Source organism: Haliaeetus albicilla, chromosome Z (assembly GCF_947461875.1).
Source record: "Haliaeetus albicilla chromosome Z, bHalAlb1.1, whole genome shotgun sequence".
In the NCBI taxonomy this organism is placed as follows: Eukaryota; Metazoa; Chordata; class Aves; order Accipitriformes; family Accipitridae; genus Haliaeetus; species Haliaeetus albicilla.
The window spans coordinates 25,044,611-25,060,870 of record NC_091516.1 but is presented as its reverse complement, the minus strand read 5'-3'; the positions used below and the strand labels follow the sequence as shown (position 1 = coordinate 25,060,870).

Below are 16,260 nucleotides of genomic sequence, written 5' to 3'. Positions count from 1 at the left end.
TTTTTAAATGCCCAAAGTGTTTCAGAAGAAGTTAGGAACAGACTTGACTCATAGCATTTCAGCTTAAAATATTTGGAAATATGATTTGCGTTTTTCCTCGTTTTTGCTTTCTCTTATCTGATATCCCAAGTAATTCCCTTTGCTCTCTCTCTTTTTCTTTCTTTCTTTAACTCTTTCCTTCTTCTTCCTCTTCTAACTAAAGTCTCTGCCATTGACCCTATGCACTGAAATAATGAGATGGCTTGCTATTTATGATTGTGTTCTATGCTTAGATACTGTTCTGCAGGCAATTTTACTCTAGGTACCATGTACCAAAAAAGATAATCTTTGCAATGTATTGTGAATGGCTAATTATTTTTTTGGAGCATGATCTGTTTGTGAAAAGATAGGGGCTGCTGAAAGGACAGTACTGCTTATTAAATCTTTGTGGTATTTTTATTACTTTCCAAGTGATTTGGTGTTGATGAATTAATTCCAGTTCCCAGCACATGATAGCTGCTCTTCCCTGTGGACTGTGCTTATGCTTCTTCATATACAAAAGTGTTGGTACAGGGGTTTGAAGCTTCCATTCGTGAGAAGGGAAGAGAGGATTTCTTTCTTGACTAATGATTTATTATTGTGTATCTTTATTTTAGCTTGGAAACAGTGACTGTTATCCAACTAACCGAGTTCATTCATGACTTCTCACTGTGACTTCCCACTGTTAATCAATTATATGATTCCATTGAAATATCTTTTGGTCTTAAGCCTACACTGTTTTTGCTGCAGGGACACCAACAGTTTTCAATGTTTTTTTTTAACTGGAGATGAAGAATTAAAACAGTCTTGGGCCCTGTATGGTAATAGTGTTCTTAATTAGAAGTGTACTGTACTATAGCCACCAGTTATACTTTTAAAAAAGATAAAAAAAGACTTGAAGAGCAATAGCAGTGAGGATAACAATAAAGAAAGGCAGATACATCATCTTTCTACACAACATAGACTGCCATAAGCTGCCCAAAGAGTCCTTACATATTAAGATCAACCAATGTAGAGGAAGGAGTAAATAAATTTCACTTAAAATTTGCCGTCTTTGACATTGCCTAGTTTTAGTATGTCATTTGGACTCAGTGGTCAATAAAGAGTGACAGAACCTTGGACCTATCTTGGGACAGGATGAGTTGCCCTGGAGACAGTCTAGATGATCAGCTGCATGGTTAAACTCATGGGAAACAAAAAACACCTGGCAGGTTGAGAAGAAAATTTGCCTTTGAGAAGCTGGTATGGAAATCATGTATTCTGGAAATGTTTGCTTCTGCTTCTGAAGTATCTGTGGAAGTCACAGGCACACAGCTGAGTCCAACATGACAAAGTCGACCACAGTCACCATGATGCAATATATAAGTTTATCTGAAATTCTGTGTTACTGTATTAATAATTGAGACCTGAAACTGTTTGTGTTTGTTTACAGTATCTTTATTCATCTATATTTATCTTCTGTTTAGGCTGAAATCCTACACCAGCACTTTTATAGGTGGAACTTTACTGACTGCTTCTGAAGAAAAATAATAGCTTTTGTTTTCAATTTCTTGTTCAACTTATTGCTGAGTTCTGAGAATAGAAAAAAAAAAATGTTTTTATTTCCACTAAAAAAGAAAAAAAGGATATCTGAAAACATCAGATACTGTTTAATAATATGTTTGCTGTTTGAGGAGGGATGGAAATAGATTACTGGCACTGATTTATGGAGCCTAAGCTATGGCAAAGAAATTTTGCTTCTCAAAATGGCTGCATTTTAATAATGACAATGCTTTCTTTTAGGAAAGTTCAAGGAAAGGGCCTCAATTCTGCATAAGATTGCCAAAAAGAAGTGCCAGGTGGAAGACAGTGAAAGGCAAAATGGAGCTGCTAATCATGGTGAGTGCAGCAGTACAGATTTACCACCTGTTCCTGAGGGCCTTTTTCACTATTTTATTTTGCTTGAAAGTCCTTAGGGATTAATTTCTCATTCTACTTCATTTATGCTACCTTAGTAAAAATATTCTCATTCCTTATACAAAATAGTATGAAAATTACGGACAGGACAGGAGTTAAGTGCAAGAAGAGAAAGTCAGTTAAGGCATGTGGAAAGCCTCCCGGCAGGGTTGAAAAGGAAAAGCAGTGCTGATTTTGGATATGTGTTGAAGTGACAGAAATAGAGAGACAAAACTTGCTCACAGTTTATATGTCCATATTTAATGAATTTATTGAGCTGCTCTGGGAGAACATGTGTTTTATGTGGTATCACCCTTGTCACAAAAAGAAATAACCTTCATATTTAAGATTTGATTTGTCTATCTGCTACTTGCTGAGAGTCATTTAGGCCCATCTATGCTAACTGTGCAAAATTAGCTTACTGTGGTTCTCAGTCAAGGGTAAGAATTTGTATTTTAGTTCAAAAGTTCCTATACTAAAAGAAAATCTGTACTATGTCCTGTTTCCTCTACCTCAGCATGTTCTCTGCATTAGAAAACCAGATGCAAATGTGTCTGATAAAAGCTGAATCATTTTATTAGCTGACACTGTTTCTGACCTTGTGCTATGTTTAGATACTATTTGCTTCCAGAATCAAGCAGTTGGATGGGACAGTCTGTTAATAAACCATAATGCTGGCTGTGGGGTTAAGAGACAACACAAATGCACTGAAATAATTACAGATAGCCTGGCACTCACACATAGTGGCTGTGATCTCAGATTTTTAATTTAGAAGAATCTCAGGGTAGCAGTAATGTAACTAGACAGCTGTATTTACTTCTGTGCACAAGAGCATACCATAAGGCATGTTGAACTTGAGTTAGACATTTCATGTTGCTATTCCCCGTAACTTTATATTGTCCAAGGAATTTTTGGTCATTGACATTTTTATCTAGTACATACTTAAAGACATAATTACTGTTTAGAGAATTTCAAGATAGTCAAAGTAAGAATAAATTTGAATAAATTTGGCATCAGAAACCGAAGGAACAATTTTATCCCTTTAATTTCTGTAGAAGTTTAGCACAAGGACTATGGGATTCTGTTTTAAAGATCATCCTCTGTTATTGGATGCTATTAGACCATCCGTTTACTCTTTTCCCACATTTTTGCATGAGAAAGAGCATGATTACAGCTTGGAAGTAACTTTACTAATTGCAGTGGTTTCTGTGTTATAAAAGTTATATCTTGTTGAATATATCCCTTCACCTGTAAGTGCAACATGTTGCATTCTTTAATGTCTGGGAAGAATGCAATATGTCATTTTTTACCTGAAGTATTAAGCTCAGTGAGTTTAGTTTAAACAAAAAGCACTGAATATTGCAAAGAATGTCAATTTTTCTAGGAAATTTAAATTTTTCTAGGACATGAGTACCAGTAGAATAGTTTATTCAAATGCAAGCTCACTCATAAGAATTTTATTCAAAATGTGTACTAGTCAAATGGAAGACAGAATTTTTGTCTCTCTCTTAAAGGCAGATGTTGGTCCACCTTCAGTATTTGATGATTTACTCAGACTGAATATATCACAGCAGTTTCACTAACAGATTTGTTACTTAATATACTGTTCTGTTGTTTTCGCACTCTTATTTATGGATGATGCCACAGAAAAAAGTGCAAAAGTGGAAGTTGCAGTAACACCACCGAGTGATTCAGGACCAGTGCAGAATGGAATCGCCCATAACGTTGAAGAAGAGGTTAATGTCTTTTTTATTCTTCTTTTTATTTTTATATTGGTAAATATATTGCATGCTTGATTGGGCTTTTCAATGATAGTATATATCTTAATAGCAAGAAGCTGTTAATATGAACTGTCTACAATATATTTAATCTTAATTTACAACTGAACCCAGTGTGTGGTTTGCCATATATAAAAGCCCTTCTCTTGTGCCCCTGCCCTTCAGTGTAAGGTAAGATGGTAGTCTGGAATGTATTCTTTTAGGAAATGTATTTTTACTTATCAGATAAGATGTTCACAGCCCTAAATGTAGCTAATGGAAGTTGCTTGTCTGATCATCACATTGCACAAAACCTGTTCTCCTAAGAGGGTAGCATGTCATGTTGTGCTTCATGGGATAGTTAAAAGTAGTTCTAAAAGAGGAGTTATACACAAACTTCTTCCCCATCTTGCCTTCTGTTATCTTGATACAAAAAACAAATTAAGCTGAAGGAGATATAGTATACTAGTGTTTCTATGTTTCTTGTTTCTTCTATGTTTCTATGTTTCTTATTGCATATGGTTAAAATTTGCAAAAGAAGTAATTAAACATTTAAATGTATTTATTTTAACATATACCTTTTGTAAATAATTAATAAGTGCATAACTGTGTCTAACTTGCACAGTGGCTACTGAAATAGCTATACAGTTGAGCTAGCTTCTTTCTTAAATAAGTGGTAATTCTCAAGAGTAGCTGACTGAAAAAATTGGCCCTGCCAGGCCCTTTTTTAATATCTTTTAATTTTTTTAAAATTTTGTTAATAACACCTCCATCCCAAGCAAGCAAACAAGTGGAAAATTGCTGGTGAATAGATTTTGCTAAAATTGCACACCGCTCTTTTAGACTGAAACAGCAAAACCTGCATAGAAAGTCTTGTTAAAAGTAATCCTTGACACAGAAGCTTTTATAATGGTTTTGTTTGTACAGTTTACTTCTTAGCTTTGTCCTTAGGCTATAGTGACAGAAGAAAGGTACTTGCACAAGAAAGGCAAGAGATGGCTGAGCAGTGGTCTATACCATAACATGAGCTTCCCCTTATTAAAATTGCATGAGCTGTGTCGCATTTACATACAGCAAAATCGTGCACAAAAGGCAATGGCCATGTTTTGTTTTGATTCATCCCAGGTTTAGGTTTTGATATTTTAGTTGCTTTCACTTATTTATCATTTAACAAAATTGTTAGTCCAAGAGATCATCTTGCCTTTTTCATGACCTGAGCAATATCACTGTAGGTGAAATTATTTCCTTGAGAGGTTCTGCAAGCCACAAGAAAAATTAGAAGTGGTGTAGAAGTAACAGAATGTGTTTATGTCTGTTGACTGCTTCCTAAACACAATTATCTCTCACAAGGAGCATAATTTATACTGAAACATACTTATAACAGGGAGAGGGTATCGAATTTTTTCTGCAAGACTGGGAAAAAACACTGCAATGTATAGTAGGGTGAGTCTTTTGGAGAAGATTCTGTTTGCTTCACACAGCTGGAGGTGGAGAAATGACAAGATGATTCTGGCCAGCTGGTTTGTTAGTGCACCAAATATTGGCAGATAGCTTTAATTCTTCACTGTTTGCAGATAATTTTGTCTCTGGGAACAGAAATTGAGAATCCAAATCAAGGATCTAAAAGAGATGGGTAGTTTTTGATATCCTGAATGATCAGTAATGATAATGAGTCTCCCACGGAAAGGAGAACATTAAATTACATTTTCTGTTAATCTAAGTTGTTCAGACTGACATGCTACTTAAAGATCCTTGTCAGCCCAACAAGCATTACTCTTACATAAATGAGATGAGTAGAATCTATGTAATAAAAAATCTCAGCACGGCACTTCAACGCTCAACATTTTAAGGTAAGGAAAGATCAATTTTCAGATCCATTTGGATCCTGTTCTGACAGTCCAACCTTATCATTGCAGTGAAATAGGTCTTTAGACTATTTTTTACTTCAGAAAAAAAAACCAAAACCAAAATCCAAAGCAGAGTGGCTTTTAGACTTCTGTTCTCAAAGGTCAATAAGGGATGACATAGCCTGGTGTAACCTGTTAAGGTGTATGTAAATCAGTCTGTGGGATGTGTGAAAACGCTAATAGACTCCAACAGAGTTCAGTAGCTTAAGAAGGAAACTGGTCTTGCTTTGTAAGATTTTTTTCCACTGAGATTGTTCAGTCAAAACAATGAAAGAAAAGCAATCTTAAGCAATCACATCCCACAGCAATGTCCATATGCTATCATTTTGCATTGTAATGAAGCAGCTTCTAAGCTTGTTCAGAAATCTGCAAGGTCAGGCAGCCTCATCATTCAAGACGATAGTTTCAATTTCAAGCAACTGCAGTGTAAGGAGGGAAAACTATTGCAAGAATACATTACTCAACAATGTCTTCCTCTCATCTCCCTTTAGACATTTTAAACTTTCAGTGAGGCAGGGTTTGGACATTCTGAAAAACTATTGTGCTGTATCAGAGGTGGGATACATTATTTATCCTTATCCAAATGCCAAGATGGAGCAAGCAGGGAGGTTTGTAACTGATGGAGGAGTGATTCTGCAGATTTAGCTCCATCAGTCTGAAAGAAAAGATTTTAGGTGTCTGCTGTCACGATAAAAAATAGCGATCTCCTAATAACATTTTGGATATTCCCATACTGGGTTCCTCCCCAGGGGCGTTTCTAATTTTTTCATCTTCCAGTGATAACCTGACAGCTGCTGCTATATCAGGCTGCTTCAGTTATTGATATACTGGCACCTATTTTGTAATTTAAAAGTATATGTTGGAATTTTTGAAAAGTTGTAATAAAAATAGCCTACTCATCCATGTAACAAATAAATAGGTCTCTGTGATACTTAGGACCCTACTTTGCTGTGAGGTTCACTGCCTACTCTGTACTGTACAGGGCCCCTTCCTCAATGTATTGCCTAGCTTTTTGTTCACAGCTTCCTGATACACGTACCCAAGCTGTGGCGCCGCTCTAAAGCTAAGACTGGGCTATTCAGTTTCCTTCTGCTTTGTATATTGACTTCATGGACACTTACAGGATTACTCCTTATTTATAGAAGTGTAGGCAATGACAGAATCACATTCATAGCATTCACGTGACCTTTTTCTTTGGTGAAGATTAGAATTTGAGGAAGGGAAATCGGTCACTGCCCTCTCAAGCTTTCTTTCTAGCTTTTCTAAACTTTATGCAGACACTATGTACCCCTAGGAAATAGCGTATCTTCAGACACAATGGTATCAGTTCTAAGAGCAGCTCTGTTCAGGGAAGTAATACTGAAGGCACTGGATAGTATGCCAGCCAGTCCTCATCAACCGTTTCTCCTTCTCGTTCAAAAACTCACTCATTAAAGCTGAGCAACAAGAACAAACTCATTACAGCTCAGTCTTGACCTACAAATGGTCTTGAATTTTGATCTTTTTGTGAACAAATATTCTCCATTTTTCACTGAGAGCATAATTTTCTGCTGTTCCGTGAGTAACATTCAATCCAGTGGCTTGAATTTTTCATGATTTTTCCTTACTCCAATTCAAAAAGAAGTGCTGTAGTGTCAGAATTTGAAAATATAGTATAAAGTTGCTTCTCTCCAATTTTCCTTTTGTATATGACCAAAGATACAGTTTTGTGATCCATAAGTGCTGTTTAGAAAATCTCTTAAGAAAACTTACCATTAGCGCCTCCATGTCCCAGTGATGGTCATTTAGAACTCAGAAAATTAAAGACACCATCCATCCTGAGGAACCAAGCTGCAAATATGCCTTTGGAGGAAAAATGTTGTCCTAAAAAACGTGGGCTGGGAAATGGGTGTACTCACATAGCAGGTGTGCTAGTTCTGGCTGGGTTAGAGTCAATTTTATTCATAGTAGCCTGTATGGGGCTATGTTTTGGATCTGTGACCAAAAGAGTGTTCAATAATACAGGTATGTTTTAGCTATTGCTGAGCAGCATTGACACAGAGTCAAGGCCTTTTCTGCTTCTCACCCCACCCAGCAAGGAGGCTGGGGGGGCACAAGAATTTGGGAGGGGACACAGCCGGGACAGCTGACCCCAACTGACCAGAGGGATATTCCATGCCATATGACGTCATGCTCAGCATGTAAAGCTGGGGGAAGAAGAAGGAAGGGGGGGATGTTCAGAGCTATGGTGTTTGTCTTCCCAAGCAACAATTATATGTGATGGAGCCCTGCTTTCCTGGAGATGGCTGAACACCTGCCTGCCCATGGGATGTGGTGAATGAATTCCTTGTTTTGCTTTGCTTGTGTGCACAGCTTTTGCTTTACCTATTAAATTGTCTTTCTATCAGCCCATGAGTTTTCTCACTTTTACCCTTCTGATTCTCTCCCCCATCTCACTGTGAGGGAGGTGAGTGAGCAGCTGCGTGGTGCTTGGTTGCCGGCTGGGATTAAACCATGACACAGGTCATCAAGTATTCCTTAAATGTGTTTACAGTGAGGATACAGAAGACATGCATAGGGATCTAATTCTTTCTCCTCCATTGTCAAGTTCCATTATGGTCTTCATACTTTTCCCTCTTGCAAAACAAGCATAGTCATATTCATGTTTTTTCTTACTTTTCACTGGTGCAGATTATGGTGCCTGGGTCTAAATCCCTATACACAAGCATTTTACTAATACGAAGTTCTGTATTGGAGTTAGAATTGTCTGAAAGTAAGTACATTAAAATGTGTATATTCCACTAGCACAAAGAGAATATGCAAAAAAATCCATCTTATAAAACCCCTACTCTTTTAAAAGTACGATGTTGAGCAAAGTACTGCTGTGAAAGGAAGGTCTCAGGCTAGACTGCAAGAATGGGGAAAAAAATAGCTTTTATGTTGTAATTTAATTTTCATATATTTGTAAATTAAACTTCTTCTTAAAAGAGCATAATACTCCAAATGCCATGATTTAGTTTTTCCTTATATCTCTCCTGGTTTCTTTAGGGTTTTTTTGGTCATCTTTATATTTTTTTCCAGACTCTTATTCTTTCCTCCATTCCTTTTTCAATTGCACAAGGCTCAAACACTACACAAGACAGAGTCGAAGACACTGTCAGTCAATGACTTTTCACAAGATTTCATGAACTAGGTGAATTTCACTTTATTTCCTTTTCTTTTTTTTTTCCTTTTAATTTCTTCATTTGTCTCATCCAAACTCCACTGTCTTGCTTTTCCCTTTTTCCCAGGCCCTTAACTCCATTCTTCTTACTCTATTCTCCTGCAGGAAACCTCATCTGTCCTCTTGCTAGCCCAAGCTCTTCAGCAACAAGATAAGCTCTGTCCTGATGCTTCTTGCAGAAATTCAAAAAGGCTGTCCAGAAAGTGTCCCCAGCAACCCAGTCATTTGTCCCAGATAGTTAAGACTCATATAATCCCACTCCCACTGTAAGGAGCAGCAGATCTCCTACACTTTGATAAAACTAGGATCCTCAGCTGAGAAGGACAGATGGCTATGGTCTCCTTCCCAGCCCCTAACCAGCACAGCAGGGAACAATACCTCCTCCCACCATAAGTCTGTAAGACATTCCTGCTTCATTTGCAGCCAGAAATTGCTTTCCCTCCTGCTGGATATTGCATCTTCCTTGGGGATTTTGTTCTACTTACAGCATTCTGTCTCTTAACCTTTAGCAGGTTGACACAAAGGAGAAGGCTGTTATATAAAACTTCATAGAGTGGTACCAAGAGTGTATGAGAAAATGAAGGAAGACTAAAAGGACACTGACTATCTCATTAAATGTTTTATAGGGTACCCTTCAGAGAAATGATCCTTCTGAGAAGTCAAATTGTCGTCCCTGCTCCCCCCCCCCCTTCTTAACAATCATTTGATTGTGTTCAGTCATATACGTTTTAACCTGTGGCTTTCTTAAAAATAGCTTCCAATCTGAAGATAACACCTTTTCTTCCCACCTACACACACACATGCACACACACGCATATACACACGCGCATACATACCCATACACACACTTTTACCTGTTTCCATGGAAACCCCACTGGAAAATGTTTACATGCCAACCATGTCAGAGATAACTTTTCCATGAAAATATACAGCAACTTGTATGTTGTAGGAAAATGCCACAAATGCTTTATTGTTTTCGTTGGATGTAACCCGCTTACCTGGGCAACAGTGTGGTAAAGCATGTTTTGCCTTCCCCACCAAAGAGCGGCAGCACGGTGTGCTGTGTTTCAGGACAGAGCCCCTGGTGGGGACAGATCTCCCCTGGCCTGGAGTACTCACTCTGTTTGCATCAAATTAGCATGATGTGAATCTGAGTAGCATTGTGTTCTCTGCCTCAGGCTATGATTCTGGGCTATATTAAATATTTCTGTTTCATAGCAAGAGGGTAGAGGTGATTAGACCAGCCTTTGTTGTAAGGCCATTATATATTCCAGCATCCCTGGGATTTGTTTGATTGATCATTAAAAATAAATTTTCCAAAGCCCAAACGTTTTTTTTCAGTTGCCACACTCAGTCTAAAGTAAATGCCTGCGTCTTGTTTGCCTGTATAGCTCTTTGTAAATTAATGAGAATGGCACTGCCATCAAAAGGGATTGATCTTTATTTTCCCAAGGCTTCTCAGTTGCCTATTCCACATTTTCTTCTGCTGTATACCAGTTTGCCTTACTTGAAAACTAGGACAGTGAAAAACAGCATGAAGACAAAGGCTTATTTTTCAGATGTATCTCCATCACACCATAGCAGTTACTTCTCCTGGTGGGCTGACTGCAGTTTTGACTATTACATTCTGAGTATTTCTTTTCAAATTGCCTGAAGAATGCTGGCAGTAACATGGGCATAAAAAACTGCATATAAGCTCCAGGAGCTCTGCTTTCAGGTATTTGTGTAAAAGCCCAGGAGGATATAAGCAGTAATAGCAGCATCTGGAGCAAATACCTACTTGAGCCTCACTCCTTCACATAGGCTCCACCACAAAGGTAGCTCTTCCCAGTGAGTTCACAGTGCAGAGAGGGTTAATACAAATTAGCTGCCCTAAGAAGCGTATCCATATATACAGAATGCATTCTGAAAGCTCAGGGATTTAATTTTACTCCCTGCTTGAATTTTACTCAAGAATTCATGAGGAAAGACATTGCGTTCTGTCTTAACTACCCATAGAAATTGCATACTACTGTACTGGCTTACTATCTCACCTTCTTTCACATACTTTTTTTCCGGATGAGAGGTAGGACAAGATAAATGCGCGATTCAAGTTACAGACAAGAAACAGAAAGCAGAGACTTGAGGCTGTTCATAGTAGGGCTCCAATTGCCTTTGTCCTCTGCCTTTCTAGTGAAATAAATTAATGTGAGATTTGCTATTCTAAAGAAGAAAATCCGTCTCAGTTCTTAAAATCAGTACTTACCTCTGAGACAGGCAACATTTTCAGACATCATAATTTTTTCTTGATGCACTCACTGTGAGAAGTTGGGTTGTACAGAGCTCTTCATTTCCGAGAAAAAAAAAAAGCTCAGCAGTCTTTTGCAGCACTATCAGGCAAAGAAATAAATTGCCTTTTTATAGATGGTACAATATCTGTACTTTAGCATAAGCAAATTGAGCTGCAGATAGTTCCTATCTGCAGTTTTCTTTCCTCTGGAGTCCTAATGCTAATTCTGTATTGACTAATGATATCAGAAATCAAAATGCACAAGAAATGTACAACCATGAGAATTTATAGCTCAGCTCTTCAGCTGAGTTGGGCTAACAGAATAACCCTCAGAATATAATTCATATGCTGTAGCTGTTACACAATACAGACTAGTTGGTAAATAGTGGCAGATTCAGTATTGCAGCTAAGTTTGAGGTGGGTCATTGTACTTGTTTTCCATTTTGTCCTACTGTCAGGAAACAGGTATAAAAATGTAGTTTGATGTTGTGCCAGAAAAACAACTGTTTTTCCTAAGATCACATGAGCATAAACATCCATTGAGATGATTTTCTGATGTTTGCTAGAAGTAGTGACTACATTGTGACTTTGGCAGATGGAGTTTGCTATAAGCTGTTGTTTATAAACAAAAGAGTTATTGACAAAATGTCACCATATGTTTATATTGTTTATATAATGTGAAACACACCATCGTTTCCTCTGTTTGGAAGAATTTTCTTGGGAGACTGGGAAAAGTTGTCTGACCAGTCCTGAGCAAACCACTAAGAGGTTTCTGTGGATTACAGACAAATATTAGATAGAAGTTCTTGGATGAAGAACTTGTGAAGGATGGAGCATCCAGAGATTTGGTACCTTTTTCATTGTTTGTAATGAGTTACATAGAAGAACTGAAGTAGCAAGAAGAGGGTTATGAATATGCATAGATTGGTTTACAAGAAAAGAATATTTGTTACAGATGTATAAAAGAGAACACAGAGTGAAACAACATTTCTAATCTTATTTTTTGAAAATATGGTATCATAACTGTATTTTTTGTAGTTTAAAGATGTACCTCATTAACCCTGGTAGAATATGCAAAGGGAGCATTTTCCTATTAGAGAATTAATTTGGTTATAATTATTGATTAATATGTACTAGGGTACTACATCCATCCCATCTAGGCGTGAGTATACATGTGATATTCAGCACTGCAAATGTATATGTAACAAAAAGACAGTCCCAAGCAAGAAAAAATGAGGATACAATAAATAAAAGACTGGAAAGAATTATGACAGCTAATGAGAATTTCATAGAAACACATTAATGACTATTATGTATGAAGATCTAATGCAGCTTACATCTAAACCTTTAATGACCGATTAAGGGATCAGTAGCAAAAGTAGTTTTCTCCTTTATCCTTCCACTTCAAGAAATGATGAGGGAAGAAACAGGAAGACCCAGCAGATCAATAACTGGCTCTGAGACTGGTGTCACTGGCAGAATGTTGTGGGTTTTGATCATGGGTTGGTCTACATGACACCAGGCCTGCTGTCAATAGACATGGTATACCTGTCTCAAAGGGGGAAAAGGATCTTTGCCCAGGAGTTAGCTGGGCTCATTGAAAGAGCTTTAAACTAGATTTGAAGGAGGAAAGGGATAAAACCAGGCTCACTAGAGATAAGCCTGGGGTTGGCACACCAACGTTTGAGGGATGGACAGTGTGCTAACAAGGTCCTTCAGTCTACTCCACAATGTGCTGAGTACACTGGAGGACATTTGAAATGTCCCTGTACTAATGCACACAGCACCACAGCCATCTCAGTGGAGGTGGGGGTGGAGATCCACACAGCATCAAAGATGTAAGGGTTGTCAATGCATTAGAAACCACTGAAGCACCTGGGAACAGTCACATAGGAATTAGGGCTTCTCCTCCCAGAAAGGTGGCAGGATCAATAGCCCAACTGAAGTGCATCTACACCAGTGCATGCAGCATGGGCAACAAACAAGTTGGAAGCCATTGTGCAGCAGGAAAACTATGATGTAATTGCAATCATGGAAAAATGGTGGGATGACAACTGGAATGCTGCAATGGATAGCTATAAACTCTTCAGAAGGGATAGGCAAGGAAGAAGAGGCTGTGGGGTGGCCCTGTATGTTAGGAAGTGTTTTGACTGTCTGGAGCTTGATGATGGTGATGAAAGGGTCGAGTGTTTATGGGTAAGAATCAAGGGAAAAGCCAATAAGGCAGAGATCATGGTCTCTGTTACAGACCACCCAACCAGGATGAAGAGACAGATGAAATATTCTATAAGCAGCTGGGAGAAGTCTTACAATTGCTAGCCCTTGTTCTCATGGGCAGCTTCAGCTTATCACATGTCTGCTGGAAATACAATGCAGCAAAGAGGAAACCGTCTAGGAGGTTCCTGGAGTGTGTAGAAGATAACTCCCTGATACAGTGGGTGAGTAACCAACTAGGGCAGACATCCCGCTGGACCTGCTATTTGCGAACAGAGGAGGACTTGTGGATGATGCAGTGGTTGGAGTTTGGAGGCTGTCTTGGGCCTAGCGACCACAAAATTATAAGAGTTTTCAATTCTTGGAGAAGTAAGGAGGGGGGTCAGCAGAACTGCTACCTTGGATGTCCGGAGGGCAGACTTTGGCCTCTTTAGGGGCCCGGTTGACAAAGTCCCTTGGGAGGCAGTCCTGAAGGGCAAAGGAGTCCAGGAAGGCAGGACATTCTTCAAGAAGGAAATCTTAAAGGTGCAGGAGCAAGCTGTCCCCATGTGCCAAAAGACGAGCCAGCAGGGAAGACCACCAGCCTGAAGGAACATAGAGCTTTGACTGGAACTCAGGAAAAAAAAGAGTTTATGACCTTTGGAAGAAGAGGCAGGCCACTCAGGAGGACTACAAGGATGTCATGATGTTATGCAGGGAGAAAATTAGAAGAGCCAAAGCCTAACTAGAATTTAATTTGTCTACTGCAGTAAAAGGCAATAAAAAATGTTTCTATAAATACATTCCCTACAAAGGGAGGGCTAAGGAGAATGTCCATCCTTTATTGGATTTGGGGGGAAACATAGTGGCAAAGGATGGGGGAAAGGCTGAGGTACTTAATGCCTTCTTTGCCTCAGTCTTTAATAGTAAGACCAGTTCTCAGGGCATCCAGCCCACTGAGCTGGAAGACAGGGATGGGGAGCAGAATGAAGTCCCCATAGTCCAATGTGAAATGGTTAGCAACCTGCTACACCACTTAGACACACACAAGTCTATGGGGCCAGATGGGATCCACCCAAGGGTACTGAGGAAGCTGGCAGAAGGGCTCACCAAGCCACTTTCCGTCATTTATTCAGCAGTCCTGACTAACCAGGAAGGTCCCAGTTGACTGGAGTTTAGCAAATGTGACGCCTATGTACAAGAAGGGCCAGGAGGAGGATCTGGGGAACTACAGGCCTGTCAGCCTGACCTCAGTGCCAGGGAAGGTTATGGAGCAGATTATCTTGAGTGCCGTCACATGGCATGTACAGGACAACCAGGGGATCAGGCCCAGTCACCATTGGTGTATGAAAGGCAGGTCCTGCTTGACTAACCTGATCTCCTTCTATGACAAGGTGATCTATTTAGTGGATGAGGGAAAGGCTGTGGATGTTGTTTACCTGGATATTAGTAAAGTCTTTGATACTGTTTCCTACACCATTCTCCCGGAGAAACTGGCTGCTCATGGCTTGGATGGGTGAACTCTTCGCTGAGTAAAAAACTGGCTGCATGGCTGGGCCCAAAGAGTTGTGGTGAATTGAGTTAAATCCAGTTGGCAGCCAGTCACAAGTCATGTTCACCAGGGCTCAGTACTGAGGCCAGTTCTGTTCAGTATCTTTATCAATGATCTGGATGAGGGGATCGAGTGCACCCTCAGTAAGTTTGTAGACAACACCAAATTGGGTGAGAGTGTTGATCTGCTTGAGGGTAGGAAGGCTCTACAGAGGGATCTGAACAGGCTGGATTGATGGACCAAGGCCAGTTGTATGAAGTTTAAAAAAGCTACATGCTGGGTCATGTACTTGGGTCATAACACCCTCATGCAACACTATAGGCTTGGGGAAGAGTGGCTGGAAAGCTGCCTGGAGAAAAAGGACGTGGGGGTGTTGGTTGACAGCTGACTGAATATGAGCCAGCAGTGTGCCCAGGTGGCCAAGAAGGCCAATCGCATCCTGGCCTGTATCAGAAATAGTGTGGCCAGCAGGACTAGGCAAGTGATCATTGCCCTGTACTTGGCACTGGTGAGGCACTGTGTTCAGTTTTGGGCCCCTCACTACAAGAAAGACATTGAGGTGCTGGAGCATGTCCGAAGAAGAGCAATGAAGCTGGTGAAGGGTCTAGAGAACAAGTCTTATGAGGAGCAGCTGAGGGAAATGGGGTTGTTTAGTCTGGAGAAAAGGGGGCTGAGGAGAGACCTTATCGCTCTCTACATCTACCTGAAAGGAGGTTGTAGCGAGGTGGGTGTTGGTCTCTTCTCCCAAGTAGCAAGTGATAGGACAAGAGGAAATGGCCTCAAGATGCAGCAGAGGAGGTTTAGATTGGCTATTAGGAAAAATGTCTTCACCGAAAGGGTTGTCAGGCATCGGAACAGGCTGCCCAGGGAAGTGCTAGAGTGACCATCCCTGGAGATGTTTAAAAGACGTGTACACGTGGCTCTTAGGGACATGGTTTAGTGGCGGATTTGGCGGTTTACAGTTGAACTTGATGATTTTAAGGGTCTTTTCCAACCTAAATGATTCTATGATTGTATGAATTTGTGGAAGATTAAAAAATATGCCACATTCCAATACTTCTTCCCTGAGTGCCCATGTCTGACCATTGCCAGAAGCAACATACTAGTGTAAATAGGCCTTTGGTCTTGCTTAATATGGCTGTTTCTATCTTCTTAGTCCAGTCAGTCTTACCATATTTTAAAAATCTGTAGAGATTTTATACTACTTTATCCTCTCCCACCTCCAAATCACATATTACTTACCAGACATCAACTTTTAAATGCAGCCAGGGAAAAGGTCTTCAGATGATCATGATCATAAGAGAAAGTGATATTGGTGCTAGTCATTTCTGCCAGGAACAGTATTAATGTGTTTAATGACTATCTAGAACACTTAGAATTAATGTTATTTGTAATAATATAAATAAAGTGTTCATTTCTATGTTCAT

At 39.5% G+C, this 16,260-nt stretch overlaps 1 protein-coding gene across 3 annotated transcripts in view; it reads left to right on the top strand.

The window, feature by feature from the left end:
* The window catches only part of SLC24A2 (solute carrier family 24 member 2), a 110,195-nt gene that overhangs the window by 80,242 nt on the left and 13,693 nt on the right, over positions 1 to 16,260 (top strand). For all 3 annotated transcript variants that reach the window (XM_069776031.1, XM_069776033.1, XM_069776030.1), the window contains 2 exons: positions 1,801 to 1,896; positions 3,601 to 3,689. In XM_069776031.1, the coding sequence (XP_069632132.1) occupies positions 1,801 to 1,896; positions 3,601 to 3,689 (185 nt within the window). The remainder of the gene's footprint in view (positions 1 to 1,800; positions 1,897 to 3,600; positions 3,690 to 16,260) is intronic.